At 42.7% G+C, this 22298-nt stretch overlaps 3 protein-coding genes across 8 annotated transcripts in view; 1 reads left to right on the forward strand and 2 right to left on the reverse strand.

Moving 5' to 3' along the window:
* Positions 1 to 16100, reverse strand: part of CNBD2 (cyclic nucleotide binding domain containing 2) — a 74643-nt gene extending 58543 nt beyond the window's left edge. For both annotated transcript variants that reach the window (XM_053927292.2, XM_053927291.2), the window contains exons 1-2: positions 15708 to 16100; positions 14676 to 14835 (exon numbers count right to left, since the gene is read on the reverse strand). The gene's annotated coding sequence lies outside the window, so the exon portion shown is untranslated. The remainder of the gene's footprint in view (positions 1 to 14675; positions 14836 to 15707) is intronic.
* SCAND1 (SCAN domain containing 1) lies at positions 16021 to 17061 on the forward strand. The gene is made up of 2 exons (XM_024559524.3): positions 16021 to 16119; positions 16220 to 17061. The coding sequence occupies exons 1-2, from the start codon at positions 16028 to 16030 to the stop codon at positions 16806 to 16808; spliced, it is 681 nt and encodes a 226-aa protein (XP_024415292.3). The 5' UTR covers positions 16021 to 16027; the 3' UTR covers positions 16809 to 17061.
* A 1962-nt stretch (positions 17062 to 19023) lies between these two features.
* The window catches only part of PHF20 (PHD finger protein 20), a 98901-nt gene continuing 95626 nt past the window's right edge, over positions 19024 to 22298 (reverse strand). For all 5 annotated transcript variants that reach the window (XM_053926111.1, XM_045194486.2, XM_024559158.3 and 2 more), the window contains one exon: positions 19024 to 21539. In XM_053926111.1, the coding sequence (XP_053782086.1) occupies positions 21397 to 21539 (143 nt within the window). In that variant the 3' untranslated portion in view covers positions 19024 to 21396. The remainder of the gene's footprint in view (positions 21540 to 22298) is intronic.

Here is a 22298-nt window from a genome sequence, read left to right on the forward strand (position 1 = left end):
CACCCACGCACGTGCACACACACAAACACAAAGCCAATGGGGCAAAACATTGACTGTCAGCTCTAAGGATGATCATTATACATACTTCAACTTTTGTGTTTGAAAATTTTCATAATTAAAAAAATTCAAAAACCAAAAACCATTGTTCATTCACTTCTGTTAATAAAGACATCATAAACACAACGACAAACTGAAGACTGGAAGAATATACTTGCTGGGCATATTACTGACAAAGGATTACTATCCAGAATTACAAAGGATTACTATTACAAAGGATTAATATCCAGAATTTTAATTTAAAGAATTATACAAACCAAAAAAATACAAATAACCCAAAAGAAAAATGAGCAAAGGATATAAACAGGTAATTCTGAAGGGAAAATTCAAATCACCAAACGTAATGACAAGATTCTGAATACCACTCAAAATAATGGAAATATAAATTAAAGTAACCATAAGATACCATTTTACACTTATCAGACTGAGGAATTGAAAAACATGGTACAACTATGTTGGAGAGCAATTTAGCAAGATTTTTAAAAGTTGAGGATGTGTGTCCTTTGTGATGGAGGAAATGTATGCACCTTATATGTACGTTTTAGAGAAACTTACACAGGCACACAAGGAGAGAGCCATGAGGATGGCCACGGCACATATCGACAGTGAAAGGCGGAAAACACTTGGAGTTTCCGTCAGTAGGGGAACGCATCAGCACACTCCAGTACAGTCACAGAATTGAACATAGCCCTAGCTGTGAATGTCAATGTTGGTAAAGCTCACACATAATTTTGAGTGGAAAAAAGGTGAAATAGGATGCCATTTAGAATACCATTTTTAAAAATGTGCCACATACTATATAGTTGCTTATGGATGCTTACCACGGCTATGTTTACATACATATGTAATAAAATTTAAATATATAGGTAGGAAGGGTACACATCAACCTCGGGACAGTAGTTACTAGTGAGGAGAAAGGGAGTAGGATGGTGAGGAGCTTCACCTGTAACTGTAATATTTTCTTTAAAAATTATATATCTAAAGTAAATATAGGGAATGCCTCTATTAATACAAATTAAAACTTATTAGAACAATTTGCCATTGTTGGGCACTAGTCTAAGCCCTTTATATGCACTGACTCATTTAATCCTCAACAATTTTTTGCAGAGATAAAAACAGGCACAGTAAGTCAAGTAACTTGCCTAACACTAGTATTAGTCACGTGACTAATGGGTGATAGGGATTTGAACCCAGGCAGTCTGGGTCCAGAATCCATAAGTTTAACCTAATACTTCACTCTGCTGCTGGGCCTTATTTTCTCTGATCTTATAATAGTAGAAAGAGTGGGCATGGAGCAGGACTTGGGCCCAGAGAGTTGCCTGTGACTTTCCCAGAGTCAGGGGAGTAGCAGGCTACAGCGCAGGGCTCAGAATTCAGTCTTTCTAAAGCCTAATCTGTAACTCTTTCCTTTGTGCACATGCTTTCACTCCAAAAGATACAAGGTAGCCACATTCAATCCAAGGCCGCCTCCTACACCCATCTCCCGCTTCTTCAAAATACCTCTCTTCCCTCTTCCCTCCCAGGGCCCTTCACACTCCTCACCAGTTCCTTCTTCAGGACCTTCCAGGAATGAGACATCCTAGATCTCCTCATGGTTCCTGATTTGGCAGATGGCACAAGCCCCTTTGCCTTTCAAGGATAGAACCACATATCCTTCCCCAAGAATCCAATTATATTAGAAATGGTTTCCCTTAGTGGCAAAGAAAGTAAGTGCTCCTCTCCATTCCTCCTACCCTACCAACAGCTGCTGTAAGCCTCCTTCTGAGAGCATCTCATCCTCGGAATCTCCTTATGTCACAATGAAGGATTCTAGAAGGAAGAGAGGAACCAAAATCTGATAGTCTAACATTTACTGAACACTCATATGCATTGTCTTATTTAATCTTCGTAACTACCACAAGGTGAGAGACCTCACGCCCAGGTCACATGAGAAGACTGAGGCTCAGTGGCTAAATGACAGCCAGAGCCATGGGGCCATAAAAAACAAAGTAGAAGCCTCCTGAGCTGGGGCCTGAGGCATCCAACACCTCAGCCTGGGGACCACCCTGAGGCTTAGAACTTGGACACCCTGAAATGTCGGTGTATGTCACTATCCTATAAATCTTGTTAAATCAGTAAATCAGAAACACTCAGAAAATTGGAAGTCCTCCACCAAATGGGGTGCTGAATGTTGAAAGGAACTTGGTGATTGAGTTCTGGGTCCTTTTTAAAGTAGAGAATATAGGGTCTGAAGTACTTTTTTTCTATTAGATTAAAGATGGCAGTTGATAATCCCAATTTGCTCTTGTATAAGAATTCTCAGTGAAGTGGTGGCAGGAAAATGGAGACAACTGTATTTGAACAACAATAAAAAAAAAAAAAAGAATCCTCAGTGAGCCCTGGTTGGGGAGCTCAGGTGGTTAGAGTGTTGTCCCGATATACCAAGGTTGTGGGTTCAATCCCCAGTCAGGGCACATACAAGAAGCAAGCAATGAATGCATGGATGGGTGGAACAACAAAATCGGTATTTCTTTCTCTCCCTTACTCTCTCTAAAATCAATACATTTTTAAAAATTTAGACAAAATAAGACTACAGTGAGTAACTGTGACTTCAAGCATAGCCTGATTTGCTATTCCCACTTAACTATGCCTATATGCGAACTCTCCCCCAACTGACAGCCAAATGTAAGGGCACTGAACACAGTGAAAACAGTTGGACAGCTGGGAACAAAGACCCAGGCTCTGAATTAATAAATTCATAAGTCACCATTCCTAATGTGAGATACAAACCACTTACAGAGGCAGAAAGAGATAGAACTGACTTCTTCCCCCTTATCTGGAGAGAAGGTACAAAAACTCAGAGACAAAGGAAGAGAATGTTTCAGAAAGAAAGAGAGAGGGGAGCACTTCTGGTCAAGATGGAGGTGCAGGTAAACACTGTTCACCTACTCGCACAACCACAGCAAAATTTTCAACTAAACTACAAAATAACTATCACTCAGAATCGTCAGAAAATCTAGCTGTATGGAAGTCTGACGACCAAGGAATTAAAAACGTCACATTTATTCAGACAGGTAGGAGGGGAAGAGACACGGAGATGCGGAGACACAGAGACATGGAATGGACGATTCCACACCCACGTGTGATGGATAAAAATTGGGAGGGATATCTCTGGAGTGAGTGAGATCCCAGCCCCACACCAGACCACCCAGCCCAGGGCTCCGGTGCCAGGAAGATAAATCCCCATAACTTCTGACTATAAAAACCAGTGGGGGCTGGGGCAGAGGAAGAAACTGCAGGATTCTCAGGCATCTCCTCTTAAAGGGCCTGCAACAGATTTAGGACTTACGCAGACTCATTCTCCCTGAGCTCCAGCACCAGGGCAGAAGCATGAAGGGCACCAATGGCATACAGGGAGAAACTGAAGTGTTGGCATCAGGGCTAATGCCAGTGGACAGCTTCCTACCAAACAAAACTCCAGAGGCCAGGCAGCGACCATTGTCCCTTTTCTGAGCCTTCTCCCACACAGAGCCAAAGAGAGACTGCACCATATCTGACATTCCATCAACCTAGTTCACAGGGTTGCTTCGCCCTGGCAATTACCTAAGGCCCCGCCCCATCCAACTTATAGGTGTGCTTTTCTACATTAGACCACACTGCTAAGACAGGGAGTCAAAGTAGCTCTATCTAATAAATAGAAACAAACACAGGGAGGCTGCCAAAATCAGAAGACAAAGAAATATGGCTCAAATAAAAGAACAGAACAAAACTCCAGAAAAAGAATTAAACAAAATGGAGATAAGCAATCTATCAGATGCAGAGTTCAAAACACTGATTATTAGAATATTCAAGGAACTCATTGGGTACTTCAACAGCATTAAAAAAGGCCCAGGAAGAAATAAAGTTTACACTAAGTGAAATAAAGAAAAGTTTACAGGGAATCAACAATAGGGTGGATGAAGCTGAGAATCAAATCAATGATTTGGAACACAAGGAAGGAAAAAAAGTTCAGTTTGGAACAATAAGAAGAAAAAAGAATCCAAAAACCAAGGATAGGTTAAGGAGCATCTGGCACAACTTCAAATGTACCAACATTCAAATCACAGGGTTGCCAGAAGGAGTGGGGAAAGGGCAAGAAATTGAAAACTTATTTGAAAAAATAATGAAAGAAAACTTCCTTAATTTGGTGAATGAAATAGACATACAAGTGCAGGAAGCAAAGAGAGTCCCAAATAAGATGGGTGCAAAGAGGACCACACCAAGACACATCATAATTAAAATGCTAAAGGTTAAGTATAAAGAGAGAATCTCAAAAGCAGCAAGAGAAGAGCAGATAGTTACCTACAAAGGAGCTCCTATAAGACTATCAGCTGATTTCTCAAAAGAAACTTTGCAGGCTGGAAGGGACTGGCAAGAAGTATTCAAAGTGATGAAAAGCAAGGACCTACAGCCTAGATTGCTCTATCCAGCAAAGCTATCATTTAGAATGGAAGAGCAGATAAAGTGCTTCCCAGACAAGGTAAAGCTAAAGGAGTTCATCATCACCAAGCCATTATTATATGAAATGTCAATGGACTTATTTAAGAAAAAGATCAAAACAATGAACATTAAAATGGCAATAAATTCACAACTATCAATAATAATAAAAAAATAATCTAAATAATCTAAAAAACAAACTAAGCAAACAAGCAGAACAGAAACAGAATCATAGATATGGAGCTCATTCGGATGGTTACCAGTTGCAAGTGGGAAGTGGGGAAATAGGGGAAAAGTGCAGGGATTAAGAAGTAGGAACTGGTAAGTACAGAATAGGCAGGGGGATGTTAAGAACAGTATATGAAACTGAGTAGCCAAAGAACTCACATTCATGACCCATGGACATGAACTAAGTGGGGGCGGGGGGGGACTGCCAAAAGGAATAGGGGGTACTACTGGGTGGAAGGCAGCAAAAGGGGAAAAATTGGGACAGCTGTAATAGCATAATCAATAAAATATATTTTAATAAAAACAGAGAAAGAACAATATGGAGTTCTTGCCTCCCCTACCACAGATCTGGTCTTAAATACAAGATTCCCTATAAAAGTTTAGGGGGCCTCTGAGAGAAACTACGAGGCAAGGGGAAAGCAAGAGAAATGGTGGGAGATGGCTATAGACAGAGGGTGGTCCCATCAGTTTTCAGTTACCTGAGGATCCAAGTGACATGAATAGGACAGACTAACAAGGGTCATCAGAGGATGTCGATAAGTAAGCCCAAGAACATGACAAGACTCCAAAAGTAGACAGTGCTGGCCTCACCTACTGCCACCTGTGATTGTGTAATTTCCCCAGGAATTGGATCAGTGTTGGGGAAGAAGAGGCAGGAAGTTTAGAGAGCTCTGAACTGACTTCAAATGAGTCAATAAACCTGAAATTACATTGCCTCAGAATTACTGGATTGGATCTTTGCTTACCTAAAGACATCTAAATTAAGTTTTCTGGCTCTGGCCTCACAACTCAGTTGGTTAGAGCATTGTCCCTACATGCCAAGGTTGCAGGTTTGATTCCCTGTCAAGGCACATACAAGAATCAACCAGTGAATGCATAAAAGTAAGTGATTAAGTTTTCTGCTAAGAAGCAGGCTGGGGACACAATCAGACATTAAAGTCAGCTCTAAAAATTAAGGAAGTGCCACTTCTTTCCCAGTTCCTAATCTTACAACTGAATTGTTACAGAGTAGAATGTCAGAAAGAGTACTCGTCCTATCCCTACGTGATCTTGGGTAAATCACTTAACCACATGGGGCCTCATTTTCCTCCTTAAAAAATGAAGTTAGAGTTAATTCCACAAATAATTTCTTTTTAAGATAAGATCATTATTGTTTTGTTAATTATAAGAGTTATGTAACAAATGCTCACTGAGCTCTAACTACATATAAAGGAGGAAAAGGTGAATAAGACGCAGTCTCTGTTCATAAAGACTTCACAATAGGATGGGGAAGAAAAATGTAACCGCAGCCATTGGGCAAAGTCCCACTATAATAAAGTTATAAACATATATGAAGAAAGGGCGGGACCTGTTTAGGGAGCATAAGATGTGGCTAAAATGTGAGATGCCTGGGAGGTGTGGCCAGAAGTGAGATTGGGCTGGCAGAGGCCACGAACTAGCCACCCATGGGCCAAACTGAGCTTGAGGCTGCTTTATTGACCTGCATGATGTTTTGGTTAAAATATTATTAAAATTTAACTTGCTTACCTATAATTGGGTAGTGCGCTCTCTTCTCTTAAAGGGGAGTTATAGTAAAAAATAAATAGCACCAGACCCATATAAATATATTACTCCAAAAGTGGGAGAGGCAGAGAACAGGAAAAACAAATGGCAGATGAAAGGCACTCACCAGAAAAAAATTAACATGAAACAGATGATAATTATGAACAACAAAGAACTCAGAGGGCTGAGTGAATTTTAAAACAGAACATCAAAGCAAAGATGCCATAGTTCAAAGAAGAGAGGAGGAGACAACTGGAGGAAATGGCATTGGCAGAGCTCAGGAAAGAAGTGTTTTAAAAAAAAAAAATCTCAGAAGTGAAGATCATTTCTGAAACATCAAAAAGGAAGCTAGCCTTGCTGAATACAGAGGATAGGGTTGCAAAAAAGCAAGTGAAGGAGTTGAAAATGAACAATTTATAGTAGTAGTTATAAGGAACCAGAAAATAATATAGCTAACAACTATGGGGATAATACAGGGATGTGAGGTAACATAAGTACATGGTTTTCTTTGACTTTTATAGCTATAAATCTTTTTTTTCCTGATTTTATTGCAATATAATTGTATTAGTTTAAAGTGTGCACCATAATGATCTGATATATGTATATACTGTGAAGTGACTGCCACAATAAATTTGGTTAATATCCATCCCTTTACTTAGTTAAAAATTTCTTCTTGTGATGAGAACTTTTAAGAACTATAAATCTTAAGACACCTTTTAAACCTGATAAAGAAATGGATGTGTTAGCATACTTAAAGATAGAAAGGGAACTAATAATAATAATCAAGGCTGGAGAGAAAAGGATGAAAAAGTATAACAATTACTCTTTTTTGGCTCTTGAATTATAACCTATTCATATATATGAATATATATAACATATATATATAACCTTTTCAGGAAATAAATGAATCAATTTTTTAGGTAATAAAATAAAATCAGTGTAATGCAATAAGGAACACAGAGCTACTCGTAGAGCACTACATAAAAACAGGTTCATTGAAAATTAAATGGGAACTAGCAGAATTGCATCTGAATAGAAATCAGTGAAAAGAGAGAAAGGCCAAAGGATACGAAGTATCAAGGCTTCTGAACTGCACACTGGTTTATCAGGAATGGGAATTACTAATCACTGAGTTAATTACCAACACAATCCAGCTACAATGAGCACACTAGTCCAGTTATCTGCAGCTCATCAAAACATCAAAAAAATAGATCCTCATTCCAAGATCAAACACATTTGATAAAACAGGTTCCCAAAAGAAGTTAGCACAGTCAGTAGAGAGACCAGAGCAAGCTTCTTAGACTTTGTATTAAATTTAAAAATGCAGAAAAAGGAACATCCTGGAAGCTTTTTATCCAAGCATCTCATTAGCTGAACCCGATTCCTCTTTACCATGAGCACACCTGGCCCCCTGGACTGATATCCATAATGTATGGTGTGTGTAAAGGAAATTACAGGATCACTAAATCTGTTGGAAATCTAAATGTCTTGTCCACTGGTAACATCTTAAAATTTTCTATTTAATATCTCACATTTAAAAAATACAAAAGAACAAGTGTTGAAGAGGATGTGGAGAAATTGGAAGCCTTGTGCGTTGTCGATGGGAATTTAAAATGGTGGGGCTACTGTGGAAAACAGTATGTGGTTCCTCAAAAATGTAAATATAGAATTAGGACACGATCCAGCAATTCCACTTCTGGGTGTACATCCATAAGAACTGACTGCAGGGACTTGACAGAAATCTGCACACCAATGTTCACAGCAGCATTATTCTTGATAGCTAAAAGGTGCAAACAGCACAATGCCCATCAACAAATGAATGGATAAACCAAATGTGGTGTTACATACAATGAAATATTAGTCACACTCTGGGTGGGTTCAAGGATACCTGGAAATTACCTAAAACAGTATGCAAAAGTATTTAAGTTCATCACTCTTCTAGGAAGAAGTATTTTTTTAAGATTCTGGGGGCTTACTGACCCATAAAGAGTTTAGAATAACTGAATCCAATTTTTGGATTTAATCCCAAAGGCCCCTCCCATTCTAACATTCCACAATTCTAATAGCTCTTTAAGATCTCTCCTTCTATCTCTAATATTCTATGATTCTAATATAGATGAAAAAGTGAACTGGAGATCTAACATTCCATGATTCCAAATACCAGAGAATTCATTCCCTTTCCTGAGAGGAAAGGATTCGATTTTTCAACATGGAATTCAAAGCTCTGTATGATTTAACCTCCAATTGACCTTTCACCCTCAGCTCTCATTCTTTCTCCACACCTCAACCACTCCCCTGTCTCGCCTGTAGTTTCCACAAAGTTTTTCCCCCATTCACCCTGTACCTTGGTACAGACAGTGCCTTCTACCTGGAATGCCCAACTCCACTCTTTTTCTTCTTGAGTCTCAGTTTAAGGTTCCTTCCCCAATGAGGCCTTAAATGACCCCTCACCCTTACAGCAGGGTTTGGTGTGCTCCCTTAGCCCTGGACACAGACTGCCTGTTCCCACACAGAGAACAGGACTGTGGTTCACTCAGGGCAGCAAACCCAACTGCCAAGAAGCCAGGGAGAGGAAATAAAGGTTTGAAGCTAGTAGTTATAACAAACTCCTGGCCCCTGTTTTCCCACCTCTGAAAAGAAAATAGAGAAAAATACCAGCTTTGAGGAAAACAAACTGAGAGCAACAGTATTGTAAATGCAACCAACATTCTACAGTATTTCAGAGAATAATAGGAAGTGGTGGGGATTGAGGCCAACTAGGACAGAGTATCTTGTCTAAAGGAAAAAGACTGGACTCAGCTCCAGCTGACTGTTGACTAGCAGAAATGTGGTAGGTCCAATGTGTACAGCTCATTCACTTTTTTAAAAAAACCTGGAAATCCAGATTACATGTGAAATCTCCCAATTTTTACATGGCAGTAACTAAAAAACATTAAAGACCCATTGAGATGACTTTCGGGTTTTCAGGCTCTGGAAACTGTGTAAAGATCCACTTCTAACCCATTTAAGAGAGCACATCCTTGGCCAAGATGGAGGCGTAGGTAGACACACTGTGCCTCCTCAAACAACCAAAAGAAAGACAACAACAACTTAAAAACAAAAAACAACCAGAACTGGCAGAAAATTGAACTGTATGGAAGTCTGACCACCAAGGAAATAAAGAAGAAACATTCATCCAAACCGGTAGGAGGGGCAGAGATGGGCAGCCGGGGTGGAGAGGACTCTTGGCAAGGCGGCAACAAGCAAGGTGGTGGATTGTGGAGCTGGGTGGGCAAAGCTACAGCTGGCCAGCAAGGCAGCAGCTGGTGGACCAGGTGACAGAGCCTACATTCCAGGGTTCCAGCCCAGGGAAATAAAGCCTCAAACCACTGATTGAAAACACCCGTGGGGGTTGAGGCAGCAGTGGGAGAAACTCCCAGCCTCACAGGAGAGTTTGTTGGAGAGACCCACAGGGTCCCAGAACATACACGAACCCATCCACTCAGGAATCAGCACCAGAAGGGCCCAATTTGATTATGGGTAGCAGAGGGAGTGACTGAAAACCAGCAGAGTGTGGAGCAGGTGCCATTGCTTCCTATCAGACCCCTCCCTGATATACAGCATCACAGCACAGCAACCGGCATTATCCCACCCTAGTGAACACCTAAGGCTCCTCCCCTTTACATAACAGGTGAGCCAAGGCAAAAAAAAAAAAAAAAAGGCCCAAATGAAAGAACAGATCAAAGCTCCAGAAAAAAAGACAACTAAGCAACCAAGAGATAGCCAACCTATCAGATGAACAGTTCAAAACACTGGTAATCAGGAAGCTCACGGAATTGGTTGAATTTGTTCACAAATTAGATGAAAAAGTGAAAGCTATGCTAAGTGAAACAAAGGAAAATGTACAGGGAACCAATAGTGATGGGAAGGAAACTGGAACTCAAATCAACAGTGTGGACCAGAAGGAAGAAAGAAACATCTAACCAGAAAAGAATGAAGAAACAAGAATTCAAAAAAATGAGGAGAAGCTTAGGAACCTCGAGGACATCTTTAAAAGTTCCAACATCTGAATTATAGGGGTGCCAGAAGGAGAAGAGGAAGAACAAAAATTTGAAAACTTATTTGAACAAATAATGAAGGAGAACCTTCCCTCATCTGGCAAAGGAAATAGACTTCCAGGAAGTCCAGGAAGCTCAGAGAGTCCCAAAGAAGCTGGACCCAAGGAGGAACACACCAAGGCACATCATAATTACATTAGCCAAGAGTAAAGAGAAGGAGAGAATCTTAGAATCAGCAAGAGAAAAGGACACAGTTACCTACAAAGGAGTGCCCATAAGACTGTCAGCCGATTTCTCAAAAGGGATCTTACAGGCAAGAAGGGGCTGGAAAAAAGTATTCCAAGTCATGAAAGGCAAGGACCTACATCCAAGATTGCTCTATCCAGCAAAGCTATCATTTAGAATGGAAGGGCAGATAAAGTGCTTCCCAGACAAGGTAAAGCTAAAGGAGTTCATCATCACCAAGCCCTTATTATATGAAATGTTAAAGGGATTTATCTAAGAAAAAGATCAAAAATATGAACAATAAAAATGACAGCAAACTGAGTTATTAACAACCACACCTAAAACAAAAACAAAACCAAACTAAGCAAACAACTAGAACAGGAACAGAACCACAGAAATGGAAATCACAGGGAGGGTTATCAACAGGGGAGTGGGAGAGGGAGAGAGGGGGGAAAGGTACAGAGAATAAGTAGGATAAATGGTAGGTAGAAAATAGACAAGGGAAGGGTAAGAATAGTATAGGAAATGTAGAAGCCAAAGAACTTATATGTATGACCCATGGACATGAACTATAGGGGGGGAATGTGGGAGGGAAGGGGTGTGCAGGATGGAGTGGAGTGAACAGGGGGAAATGGGACAACTGTAATAGCATAATCAATAAAATATATTTAAAAAAAGAGAGAGCACATCCTATGTGGGTGGCAAGTTCTATACCAGGGCCACTGGTGTGTTGAGGGTTGTTAAACAGGCCCACTCATTCTGCACAGAGCTCAAAGGGACTGCAGGTGTCATACAAACCTTTCATATGGGGCACCTGCAAAATATATTTGTGAGTGTTCTGGTGACTGGTGGGACAGACTTCAGGATTCTTGGTAAGTTTGGGTATTTGGCAGGGAGCCCTGTTGGCTGCCTGGACTAGGGGGCCCCAGGTGCAGATTTGGAGACTCCCTAGCAGATGCCGAGTGATTTCACTTGGGGACTCTCCTCCTATTCTTGGCACCCCACATTGCCTTCACTTTCAACTGAATCACTGCACTTTCTGGTTCAGGATTGTAGTCCTGGGTTAATTAAGGTGCCTCTGATTTACAGAGTCTGTCTGGTATATTATAGAGATCTGTCTGATAAAAAGGTATCTTCTTGTTTAATTAAGGTGCCCTCTGATTTGTGTGATATTACAGGGCTCTGTCTGGTAGAATGGTGGAGGTGGGGAGACTCCATTCCAGGAAACAGCCACTTGGGGCAAATTCTGATTGATTGGTCAACCTATGCTTAATAATCTAAGAAAATGATTTTTTAAATTGTAATACTGCTTGGCTAATGTATAATCTGGACACAGGAGAATGCCAGTCGCTAAATGGGTCTTTAAGCTACTATACTATACTGCAATTCGAGTTGTTTTGTCAAAGACCAGGGAAATGGCAATAGTCCAGAGGAAAAAAAAGAAGAATCTGCCTGTGGCAGAGAGCAGAGGCTCAGAAGAGAGGGATCAGGAAGATCAGGATGGCTGCTGCAAGCATAGCCAGGGCTCCCATATCCCTTCCTGCCCTGGGGGATCCTCCTCCTTACTTGGCTGAGGGAGTGGAAGGAGGTGAACCTGAACTGGTCTCCCCACCCCAAACCTGTCAGGAAATCAAATTTGGTGGAGGACAAGCCCCTTCTGGGATAGGGCAACCATGCTGCAAGGGAAAAGGGCACTGGAAAAATGAGTACCCCAAGTGAGGGAAAAGGAGGTCAGAGTCTGAGAATTCAGGTAAAAATATCAGTGTGGGAGACAAATACCAGATACCAGATACTCTTTGATACCAGGGTGACATATTACATGGTCAATAGACCTCTAGCTGAACTGTAACTGGAATTTCTGGAAGCCCAGAAAGCCAATTTTTCTTGAAGCCATTAGAATGTGCTGTAGGAGATTTTTCTCTCCTAATAGGGTTTTTTCTCTTCTGCGAAGGGATTTGTTGTCAAAACTCCATGTTTCAATCACTTTCTATCCACAAGAACAACAGCTCCACCTACAGGTCCCTCTAGAGCACACCCAGCAGTTTCTCATGAAACTGTGGGAAGGAGGAAAGCAATTCTGGCCAGAGGAAATTGAGAATCATGTAAACCCCATTGTGTGGGCTGCTGGAAGGCCAGGGAAGGGGGTACTCCCAATAAGAGGCAGTATCCCTTGCAAAAGAAGACCCTCGTAGAAATATGCTCAATAATTCTAAAGTTTTAGGAATATGGACTCTTTCAGCCCCGCCACTCCCTGTACAACACAAGATTTAAGGGCCATAAATAATACTGCACACAACAGTATACCTGGGGACAGCCTCTGGTATTCAGTATTGGACTTAAAAGATGCTTTCTTGCCCTGGCTGGTGTGGCTCAGTGGATTGAGCGCTGGCCTGCAAACTGAAAGGTCGCTGGTTTGATTCCCAGTCAGGGCACATGTCTGGGTTGCTGGCCGAGTCCCCAGTTGGGGGCGTGCAAGAGGCAACTGATTGATGTATCTCTCATATCATACATTGATGTTTCTCTCCCTCTCTTTCTCCCTCTCCTCTCTCTAAAAGTAAATAAATAAAATCTTAAAAAAAAAAAAAAAGATGCTTTCTTTTGCATTCTGGTTGACCAAGACTCTCAACCACTGTTTGCTTTTGAATGGCAGGACCTGGAATCTCAGGTCAAGAATCAGTACTGGTGGACAGTCTTACCACAAGGGTTCAAGAATTCCCCCATGATTTTTGGGGAGACCCTGAGCCAGGACTTTAAAAAGCTTCTAAAAATACAAGGAAGAATTCTGCTACAATAGGTAGATGCATCATTTAGCTAATACTATGGCTACCTTGAACCATTTGGCATCTTGTGGCTATAAAGTATCAGCACAGAAGGCCCAGATTTGCCAAAAAGCAGTAAGGTTTCTTGGGTTCCTGTTGAACCTGGTGGAAGGAGTCTTACTAGGTTTGTCAAAGAAACTAGATCACACTGTCCAGGAGTGGCCAGCCTGCTTGAGAGCTGCAGAGCTGTGGCAGCCACCTGTGAGCTTTTAAAAGAAGCTGAAAAAGTTTTCTTTGGGACAGCCTATCACCATTTATGCACCCCACCAAGTGTTGAGCCTGCTAGAGCAAAAAGGAAATCTGTGGCTCATTGCTGGAAGAATAGGGCAGGTACCAAGCAATTCAAAACTCTAAGTAAATTCAATCTTGCCTCCCTTCTCCCAGAGCCTGACTCGGCCATGCTAATGCATGACTGTGCTGAAATAATTAAATGAAGTTTATTCTAGCAGAATTGATTTACAGGACCGTCTTCTAGAAGAGGCAGACTGGACTCTATATGCAGATGGAAGCAGTTACATGGACAAAGGAAACAGAAAGGCTGGATATGCAGCTGTGACTTCTGAAGGAATAGTAGAGACCAAGTCCTTACTTCTAGGAACCTCTGCTCAAAAAGCTGAGTTGACCGCATTGACAAAGGCACTGGAATTGTCACACAAAATGAGAGTGAGTGTGTATACCAACTCAAGTTACACTTTCCTCATTTTGTATGCACATGGTTCTCTCTGGAAGGAAAGAGGACTATTAACTTCCAATAAAAAGGAAATTAAGCATGTACTAGAAATTTTATAATTATTAGAAGTTGCCCAGTACCTTTACTGGCAGCAGTTTTGCATGGCCTCAGGCATCAGAAAGAAGACACTGAAGTGGCTACAGGAAACCATCTGGCTGATCAAGCAACAGAAGAGTCTGGTAAAGGAACATTTATAATGCCTTTGATACCTGGTCTCAACTTGTCACAATTCGACCCTGAATATTTGACTGCAGACTTGGAGAAAACTAAGAGCTGGGGTTTTGAATAACTTATATTAAACCATGGCACACAGGTCCTAGAATTTCTAAAGCCAAGTGTGTCAGAAGAACAATGCTAAGACAGATCCCCATCAGAAAAAAGGGAAACAATACCAAGGGCAGTGCCTGTTTGAGAACTGGCAAATAGATTCCACCCAGACGCCAAGTGTCCAAGGATGAAAATATTTGTTAGTCTCTGTTGATACCTTTTCAGGATGGGTAGAGGCCTAGCCTACTAGAACTGAGATATCCTTGGAGGTAATGGAAGTGCTACTGAAGGAAATAATTCCTCGATTTGGCCTACCCAGCAGCATCCAGAGTGGTAATGGACATGCTTTTGTTTCAGAAGTTACATGGATGATTAGTACATTTTTAGGAATCAAGTGGAGACTCCACATGGCTTGGAGACCTCAGACTTCAGATGAAGGTAGAGGAAGAATCTCCTTTTCTTCCAGGAGATGAACCTGGAAGAAAAATGTAGTCATATTACGTCAAGAAACTCAGTCTCCATTGGGAGCAAGTATTACCCATTGTCCTGCTCAGGATAAGGGTGGCTCCTCGAAATGGGATGCAAGTGAGTCCTTATGAAATTGTGTACAGGTGACCATTTCAGGTTATGATTGGGATGGGAGATATGTATGTAGATCAAAAAGTGAAGGTAAATAACTATGTACAACATTTAAGTCAGACCTTAGCTGTGATTAATGACCTGAGCTGTATTAGAGACCTCTCCCTCACACTTCTTTGAGCCTAGATATAAGATGCTACTCAAGACTTGGGAGACAGGGTCCCCAGAAGCTAACTAGAAGAAAAGTGGACTGGAACCTATGTCGAACCAACTTTTATTTTATGTCTTATAGGTGTTTGTACTCCCCTGGAAAGAATTGGGGACCTGTGGTAATTCTAAAGGACAGGGAAAAGTTTTCTTTAAATATGGGAATGTGGTCCTAGCAGGAAAATGTGCAAATATTGTCAACTGCACTAATACTGTTTGAAGAATTGCAACACCCAACTAAGGTGTTTTACATTGTTTTAGTTTGTAAAGTAATCTTATAGAAATAAGATAATTAAAAACTAACGGGGGAAATGATAGGAGAGCTCAGGAGTTAAAGATTTTAGCCTTACTTGATAGGCTGATGTGACAGGCAGACTGAACATTGACTTTTCCAGTTTCAAGTCAACTGTCAAACGGAATACATCGCTTACTGAAGGCTCTCAGAGCTACATGCTTTTACCTGCATCCTCTCACTGAATTCTCATAACCTCCATGAGGTAAATTCTATTACATCCACATTTACAGATAAGAAAACTAGCTGAGAGACAGCAAACAACTTACCTAAAGAAGACAACAGCAAACATTTTAAAAGCCCTTTCTTTCCACAATAGGGATTCATTCCAAGGCAGCCTACCCTAGCACAATGCTATTGAATTTTTTAAAAAATAATGTAAGCCATATATGTAATTTAAAATTTTCTAGCAGCCACATTTAAAAAGCACCATACAATGACTGGAACTCGTGTTTGGAGGAGCCACCATCCCAAGGAAGCCATTGCGCGCTTAGCTTGGTCCGCGACTGCGCGGTCGCTCTTGCCTCCTGACGCGACTCGAGGACGCCAGGGGGTGCCCTTCCTGTAGCCGGGACCGTCTTCTCTGCGCATGCGCGCCCAGCCACCCGGGCGACGCCTCAGACTGCCGCTTCCGTCGGCCTCCGTCTGCCTCCGTCAGCCTCCGGGGGTTCGCTGCTGTCGGTGAGTTTAGTGCGCTCTCCTCCCGCCCCGGTCCGCCTCCCTCCTGGTTGCGCAGACGCTCCCCTTTAGTGGAAAACGTTTTCTTTCTCACTCCGCCCAGGCGCAGACGCAGTACCGAGCCCACACCCGCAGAACAAAGAGTGACACCCAGAGCCGGAGTCATGGCGGCGACCGAGACGGGCTTGGCGGCCCTTGGGAGTACTGCGATGCCCCGGGAGAAAGAGGAGGGACCTGACGGGAGCTCAGACCCTCAGCGTGACCCTGCGGGTCCTGAGGCGCCAGCGCCTGCCGCGGAACCCTCCAGTCCCCATGCCTCTGTCCCCGAAGCCATTCCTCCAGGTCCCGCGGCGGCCTCCGTGGCCCAGGAGCTGCCCCTCGAGCCTACACCCCTGAGGTCCGCGCTGCTTGCTGAAGCCGCTCCGCGCCCCCCTCCAGGCCCTGGCTGCTCCCGGCCTGGCCCGGAGACGTTCCGCCAGCGTTTCCGACAGTTCCGCTACCAGGATGCGGCGGGCCCGCGAGAGGCGTTCCGGCAGCTGCGGGAGCTCTCTCGCCAGTGGCTGCGGCCCGACATCCGCACGAAGGAGCAGATCGTGGAGATGCTGGTGCAAGAGCAGCTGCTCGCCATCATGCCCGAGGCGTTGCGGGTCCGCCGTCTGCGCCGCCGCACCGACGTTCGCATCACCGGCTGAGTTGTGGGAGGCCCGGGCCGGGCGCTCTCTGGACTGGAGGGAGCCATGATCGGGCCCGGGGCCCGGGGGCCTGGGCCTGGCTCCTCACTCCGCGTCACTGAAAAACGAGCTTTTTGGCAGCTTGTGTAGTCTCTTGTGGCCCTTTTGTTCGTTCTTCACTGGTTTTATTTTCCCGAGCGTATTTCCAATCTTTCTGGCTTGTGGCTAACCCAAGTTGGGAGCCCACGAGAATAAAGCCTTTGTTACCTGTTCACTTGGCCTTCGTTGGCTTTTGTGGGATTATTACCTGTTGGCTCGGCCTCGGTATTCGCCACATCTGGGAAGTTTTTCTCCTGCACGCTTTCTAGGACCCCACTTAGGTGTCCTTTGTTTAGTTGGAGGCTTTAATGAGGATTCCATATTCACCCCTACCTCTCACTAGCTAGAATCAGCTTGTTTCCCTACCTGAAAAAAGATAGTGGCGTCTTGGGTTATAGATAGGTGGTTGTGGCCTCTTGCAGGCAAATAGCTGGCTCTGTTAAATGATCGTTTAACTGGCTACCTTTATACTATCACTGCTACCAGCTTGCCCCACTAGCCTGCCTTTTGGGCTGGGACCCAAAAGGCCCAAACCATAGGGCTGTTTTAGCAAGTTTCAGTGCAGTTATTTATACAGGCTAGTCATTTTCTAGCTCTGGTTTAAGCCTCCAGGCTCACCTTCCTTGCCAAATTGTAGGTCTCTAGAGGGATTTAAGCAGAACTGGTGTGAATTGATGGAATTTGTTTTTGAGAGAGGGCAAAGGAGGAAGAGGGAAACACCAATGTGAGAGTAATCGCTGGTCGCCTCTTGCACACCCCCAACTTGGGATGGCCTGCAACCCACGCCTGTGCCCTGCTGGAAATGGAACCTTCGGCCTTTTGCAGGATGATCCCCAACCCACGGTGCTGCACCACCCTACACCCGTCAAATAACTAATGGGTTATTTATATTGCAGGAGCTATGCAGGGTTTGTTTTGACCTATGGATTTTTTATCTCCAACTGCCTCCATTTTTTTTTTTAAATAAGCATAATTGTTTATAAAGGGAAGAGGGACTTTGGGAACAGGGAAGCTCTGCTATGAAGTATATAAAGCCTTGCCATGGCCAGGTAGGGAAGTTACAGTGTCTCCCTGATAGCCAAGGTTGTGGGTTCCATCCCTCAGGGCACCTACAAGAATCAACCAATCGGTTGGAAAATGTCCCCTACACCAAAAGGTTGGGGATTCAACCCCCAGTCAAGGCATACACATAGGTTGCTGGTTTGATCCCTGGTCTAGACAAGTATGGGAGGCAACTGATAGATGATTCTCTCTCCCTCTCTAAAATCAATAAACTTTTTTTTTTTAAGATTTTATTCATTTTCAGAGAGAGTAGAAGGGAGGGAGAGAAACATCGACTGATTCCCTCTTGTTTGCCCATAAATGGGGACCCAGCCTGCAACCCAGACATGTGCCCCAACAGGGAACTGAACCAGAGACCTTTTAGCTTGCAGGCCGGTGCTCAATACACTGAGCCATACCAGCCAGGGCCAATAAACATTTTTATTTTAAAAAATCAACCAATGAATGCATAAATAAGTGGAGCAACAAATCAGTGTTCCCTTCTCAAATTAATAATATAAATAAAGCTCACTCTGTTCCTTGAATTTTCAGCCCAACCAAGAAGGAGCTAATTGGAATCCACTGGCAGATTGGATTGGTCTGAGAAGGGTCCTAAACAGTGGGTGCCATCTCTTACCAGGAAGTCCAAACCTGTTTTCCCTGCACTGCTTTCAATAATCAAAATCTAATAAGCCTGCAGTTTCTTTACACCACAAAATATGAGCCAGACTGGGCTAGAGGCTGGTGTGGGGCATTTTACTTTGGAACATTAGACTTAAATGAATTCCAAAGTGTTTTGCATACTTTCTTGGGACTTAGGATCTTGAGCTTGCATCCTGTCTGCCTCCCTGCACAAGATAAACCTGTTTAGAATGTAAAAAGTAGATGTCCTTTAAAAGGGGTCCCCGGGCCCTTAGGGAAGCTCACCTGAGCTCCCCATCCTGTCCGCACCCTGCTCCTGCCCCCCCAGTTTTCCATCAAACCAGTCCTGGTGCCAAAAAGGTTGGGGACTGCTGCTTTAAAAGACAATGTTTACAGAAAGTTAAATAATGTATATTAATGGAGAATTTCGTAATTCAATAACGTGACAAAATATAGCAACAAAAACCTGTTTTATTTTTTCCAAATACAGATACAGAAGTTTGCATGTTTTGCAAATATTGCTTCAAAGCAACATTTCTATATACAGCGCCTTCTGTTCTAATAGCGCGTAAACATAGATATGTATCCACAGTGCAATGTTGGCTCATCAAGGGTCCACCTTACATATACTCTATCACTTAAAGAAACAAAATGACTAGTCAAACCAGAACTGTTTTTGTCAAGGCAATTTTTTAAAGGTGGATATTTTACTCAAAACTTAGGTAGTGTACATATTTCTAAATGGTAACAGTAATATTTGCAAATAACAGTTTCCAGTGCTCCAAATTGGGGTTTATTCAATTGACCCAGGAATGAGGATGGAGCCCCTCAACATGGCTTTAAATTAGGGAAGTACACTGAGGTTATCAGAACTTGGAGTCATCCCTGCTTCCCTAAGGACAAAAGTCACAATGAGTGAAATGGAATTATTTCTTCAATTAACAGACAAAACTAGGGTAGTTCAGTTTCTGATTCCATCTTTGAAAAAGACAAGAGATTGACTACTTTAAACTACAGCTTCCCAGGGCGTGACACTCAAACTTATTTTCAGGAAAAAAAAAAAATCAGTCATAATACAAGTTGTCATACCTCACAGTTGTGTCTACAGAAAACCATCCTGTTTCTTTCCTTTTCAGACAAGCAACACAGTTCTCATAATGTGGCTGTCTGTAAGTTATGCAAAACAGATGCCATGCACACTCCTTGAGCGTTTCTCCCCATACCAGAAACGCCAACTTTAGCAATGGGAAACAGCCTCTTGTAGAGAGGAATTGTGTCAGCTTTTATTACAAATGTCATAGCTACTACATGTACTCCTTCTGATGGATAAGCTACAGCAGGTCAACTTGTCCTAAGTTCGCTTTATATCACATGGTGAACAAATCACTGGACAGCACGCCCTGAAACGGATCTTGGTACGAGGCCTTCATGACCACAATGACCTGTGCCTTAAAGCCTAACCATTCCACAGATCACAGGAGATAACTGTGGTTGCTACTGAGATATTGGCTACTTCACGTTTACATAGTAAATATTTGCAGCATATAACATTACAGATTCATAAACCCATAATTAACTTGTGAGTGTTAATGGACAACTGTGCTTTGCTTTTCGCCTTTAGTGATAAAACTAAACTGTGAAATGAGTCACTTCTCAAAACATGAAACATTTTCTCTTAACTTTGCCTAATAAGGAAAAACAATATAGCAATTACACGTGGAACCGTAACCTGCGAGAGTAACAGATATTGTCTCAAAAGGTACAGATTGTACCCAGACCTTAAGCAGCAGCATCACCTTGATCTCACAAAATAATACAAACAGGAAATTTAAAGTGTTAAAGTATATTAAAACAAACCTGAAAATGTCTACTGAATATACACCCTTCAGGGAAGGAGGAAAGCAACACTTAGAATCTGAAGTTTCTTTATAACAATATAAAATAAGGTAATTCCCCAAATCACATTCTTTGTAACAAATCTTTACAGTGAAAAAATTCAAAATTTTGGGAAACATTTTTTGGACATTGAGTAAACTGGGAAGCTGTCAATATTAAGAAGTGGGTAGAAAATGCTGTCCTTTGGGTTCCAGACCCTGCCTGCTTCAGTTTGGAATTCCTCCTAGATTCACAGTACAGTGAGATTCTAGTTCCTCCACAGGCTGATGGGCTCTGCTATAAAAGACACTACCCAGCCAACTCTGGGGTGAAAGCATACGAAACTTGTCCCCGGTACCATGAAGTCATGCAAGAGATGTGGTGAGGAAAGTGAAGAGTCCTACAGAGAAGGTAGGGCAGCCAAGGCCTCTGCTCCTTCCCAATCTCCACAGAAGGATGAAGTCACAACATTCCCATGAAGCCGGAAAAATGAAAATGATGTCTGCTGCCTAAATCCATGCCAGGCAGAAACCAGAAGGCTTGGCATGTACCCCAACCTGACAGAAAAGTCAATTAAATAAGCTGCAAGTTGAATTTACAACTGTTTCCGACGAAACTTTTTTGGCTCTCATTCCATTTATCATCAGTGGCACGATTTCAAGTGAAGTTTGTGCAAAAAGACTCACTCTCCATCCAACAATGTGCACAGAAGAAGGGAATCCCAAGAGTCTTATTTGCTACCTTCTTGGTAGGCTCTGAGATCAGAGTGCCCGGCCCTCCGGCAGCCAAAATGGCCTCTTTGTCCAATGTCCATCACACCCCCTCTGCCCAGATCCCTGAAGTCCGTTGGTATCACGTGCATTCGGCATGCTAGGTTTATTTATTAAAAAACGCAAAGTTCTTCCTGCAGGCACCCCAGGATTGTGCCCGCATTAGTTCTGGGTGCCCAGGTTCATGTTGAGCAACAGAGTGTGATCTGCTGTACCTTGCCCAGGTCCGTCAGCAGCTGCTTAATGCAATGCTTGAGCTGAGGAAGCCTGGCCAGTGGCTGCGGGGGCTCCAGTTCCCCAGTGTAGTCCAGCCAGCTCTCCAACACTGTAAGCAGAAGAGAGAGAGAAGACCCAGTGAGTTCCCAACATTTGATGTGCAAGACTCTTCAACAAAAATTTCAGCACCATATCCCATTTGACTGCTCATGGGGGACTGGGAAGGGAAGGCCAGTTCAGGAAACAAGGCCAGTTTATCACCCTCTCTACAAAGTACTCATATTACTCCTGGGACAAAGCTCAAATGCTTTAGAGTAGTAGAGTACAACCGAACTTTCTATGATGATAGAAATGCTCTATGTCTGTGTTGTCTCACAGAGTAGCCACCAGCCACATATAGCTACTGAGCACTTAAAAATGTGGCTACTACAAATGAGGAACTAATTTAAGTTTTATTCAATTTTAATTAAACAGCCACATATAGCAGGTCTATTACTGTAGCAGTGCAGCTCTAGAGTCTAGAAAGCTTTCTCAGGCAACGTACAGCCTCACACACAATCCTTTCCCCTCCTCGAACCCAGCCCTCCACCTTCCTTCCCACCTTTCTAAATGCTTTGTTTCCTGCAAGTTACTTCTCAGGGAAAATTTTCCCAACTCTACACCCTGAGTCTGGTCCCTGTGCTATGCTCTCTCATGTTCTCCTCCTTTGGAGCACCTATCATAGTTTGTAATCATATGTAATGGGATGACTTAATTAATCTTTCTCTAAGAAAGTAGAGGCCAATCTGCCTTGTTCACCATTATACCCCTAACATTCAATTGTGTGTGGAACTCAACAAAGGCAGTGAAAAAATGTGGGAATGGCCTG

The sequence above is a fragment of the Desmodus rotundus genome, chromosome 6, assembly GCF_022682495.2.
Source record: "Desmodus rotundus isolate HL8 chromosome 6, HLdesRot8A.1, whole genome shotgun sequence".
Lineage (NCBI taxonomy): Eukaryota > Metazoa > Chordata > Mammalia > Chiroptera > Phyllostomidae > Desmodus > Desmodus rotundus.

Excerpts from the sequence above, each read along its gene's own strand:
- SCAND1 (XM_024559524.3), top strand. The coding sequence starts at position 16,028 with ATGCGCGCCCAGCCACCCGGGCGACGCCTCAGACTGCCGCTTCCGTCG. Across the intron at positions 16,120-16,219 it reads CCGGGGGTTCGCTGCTGTCG|GCGCAGACGCAGTACCGAGC; the intron begins GTGAGTTTAGTG and ends CACTCCGCCCAG.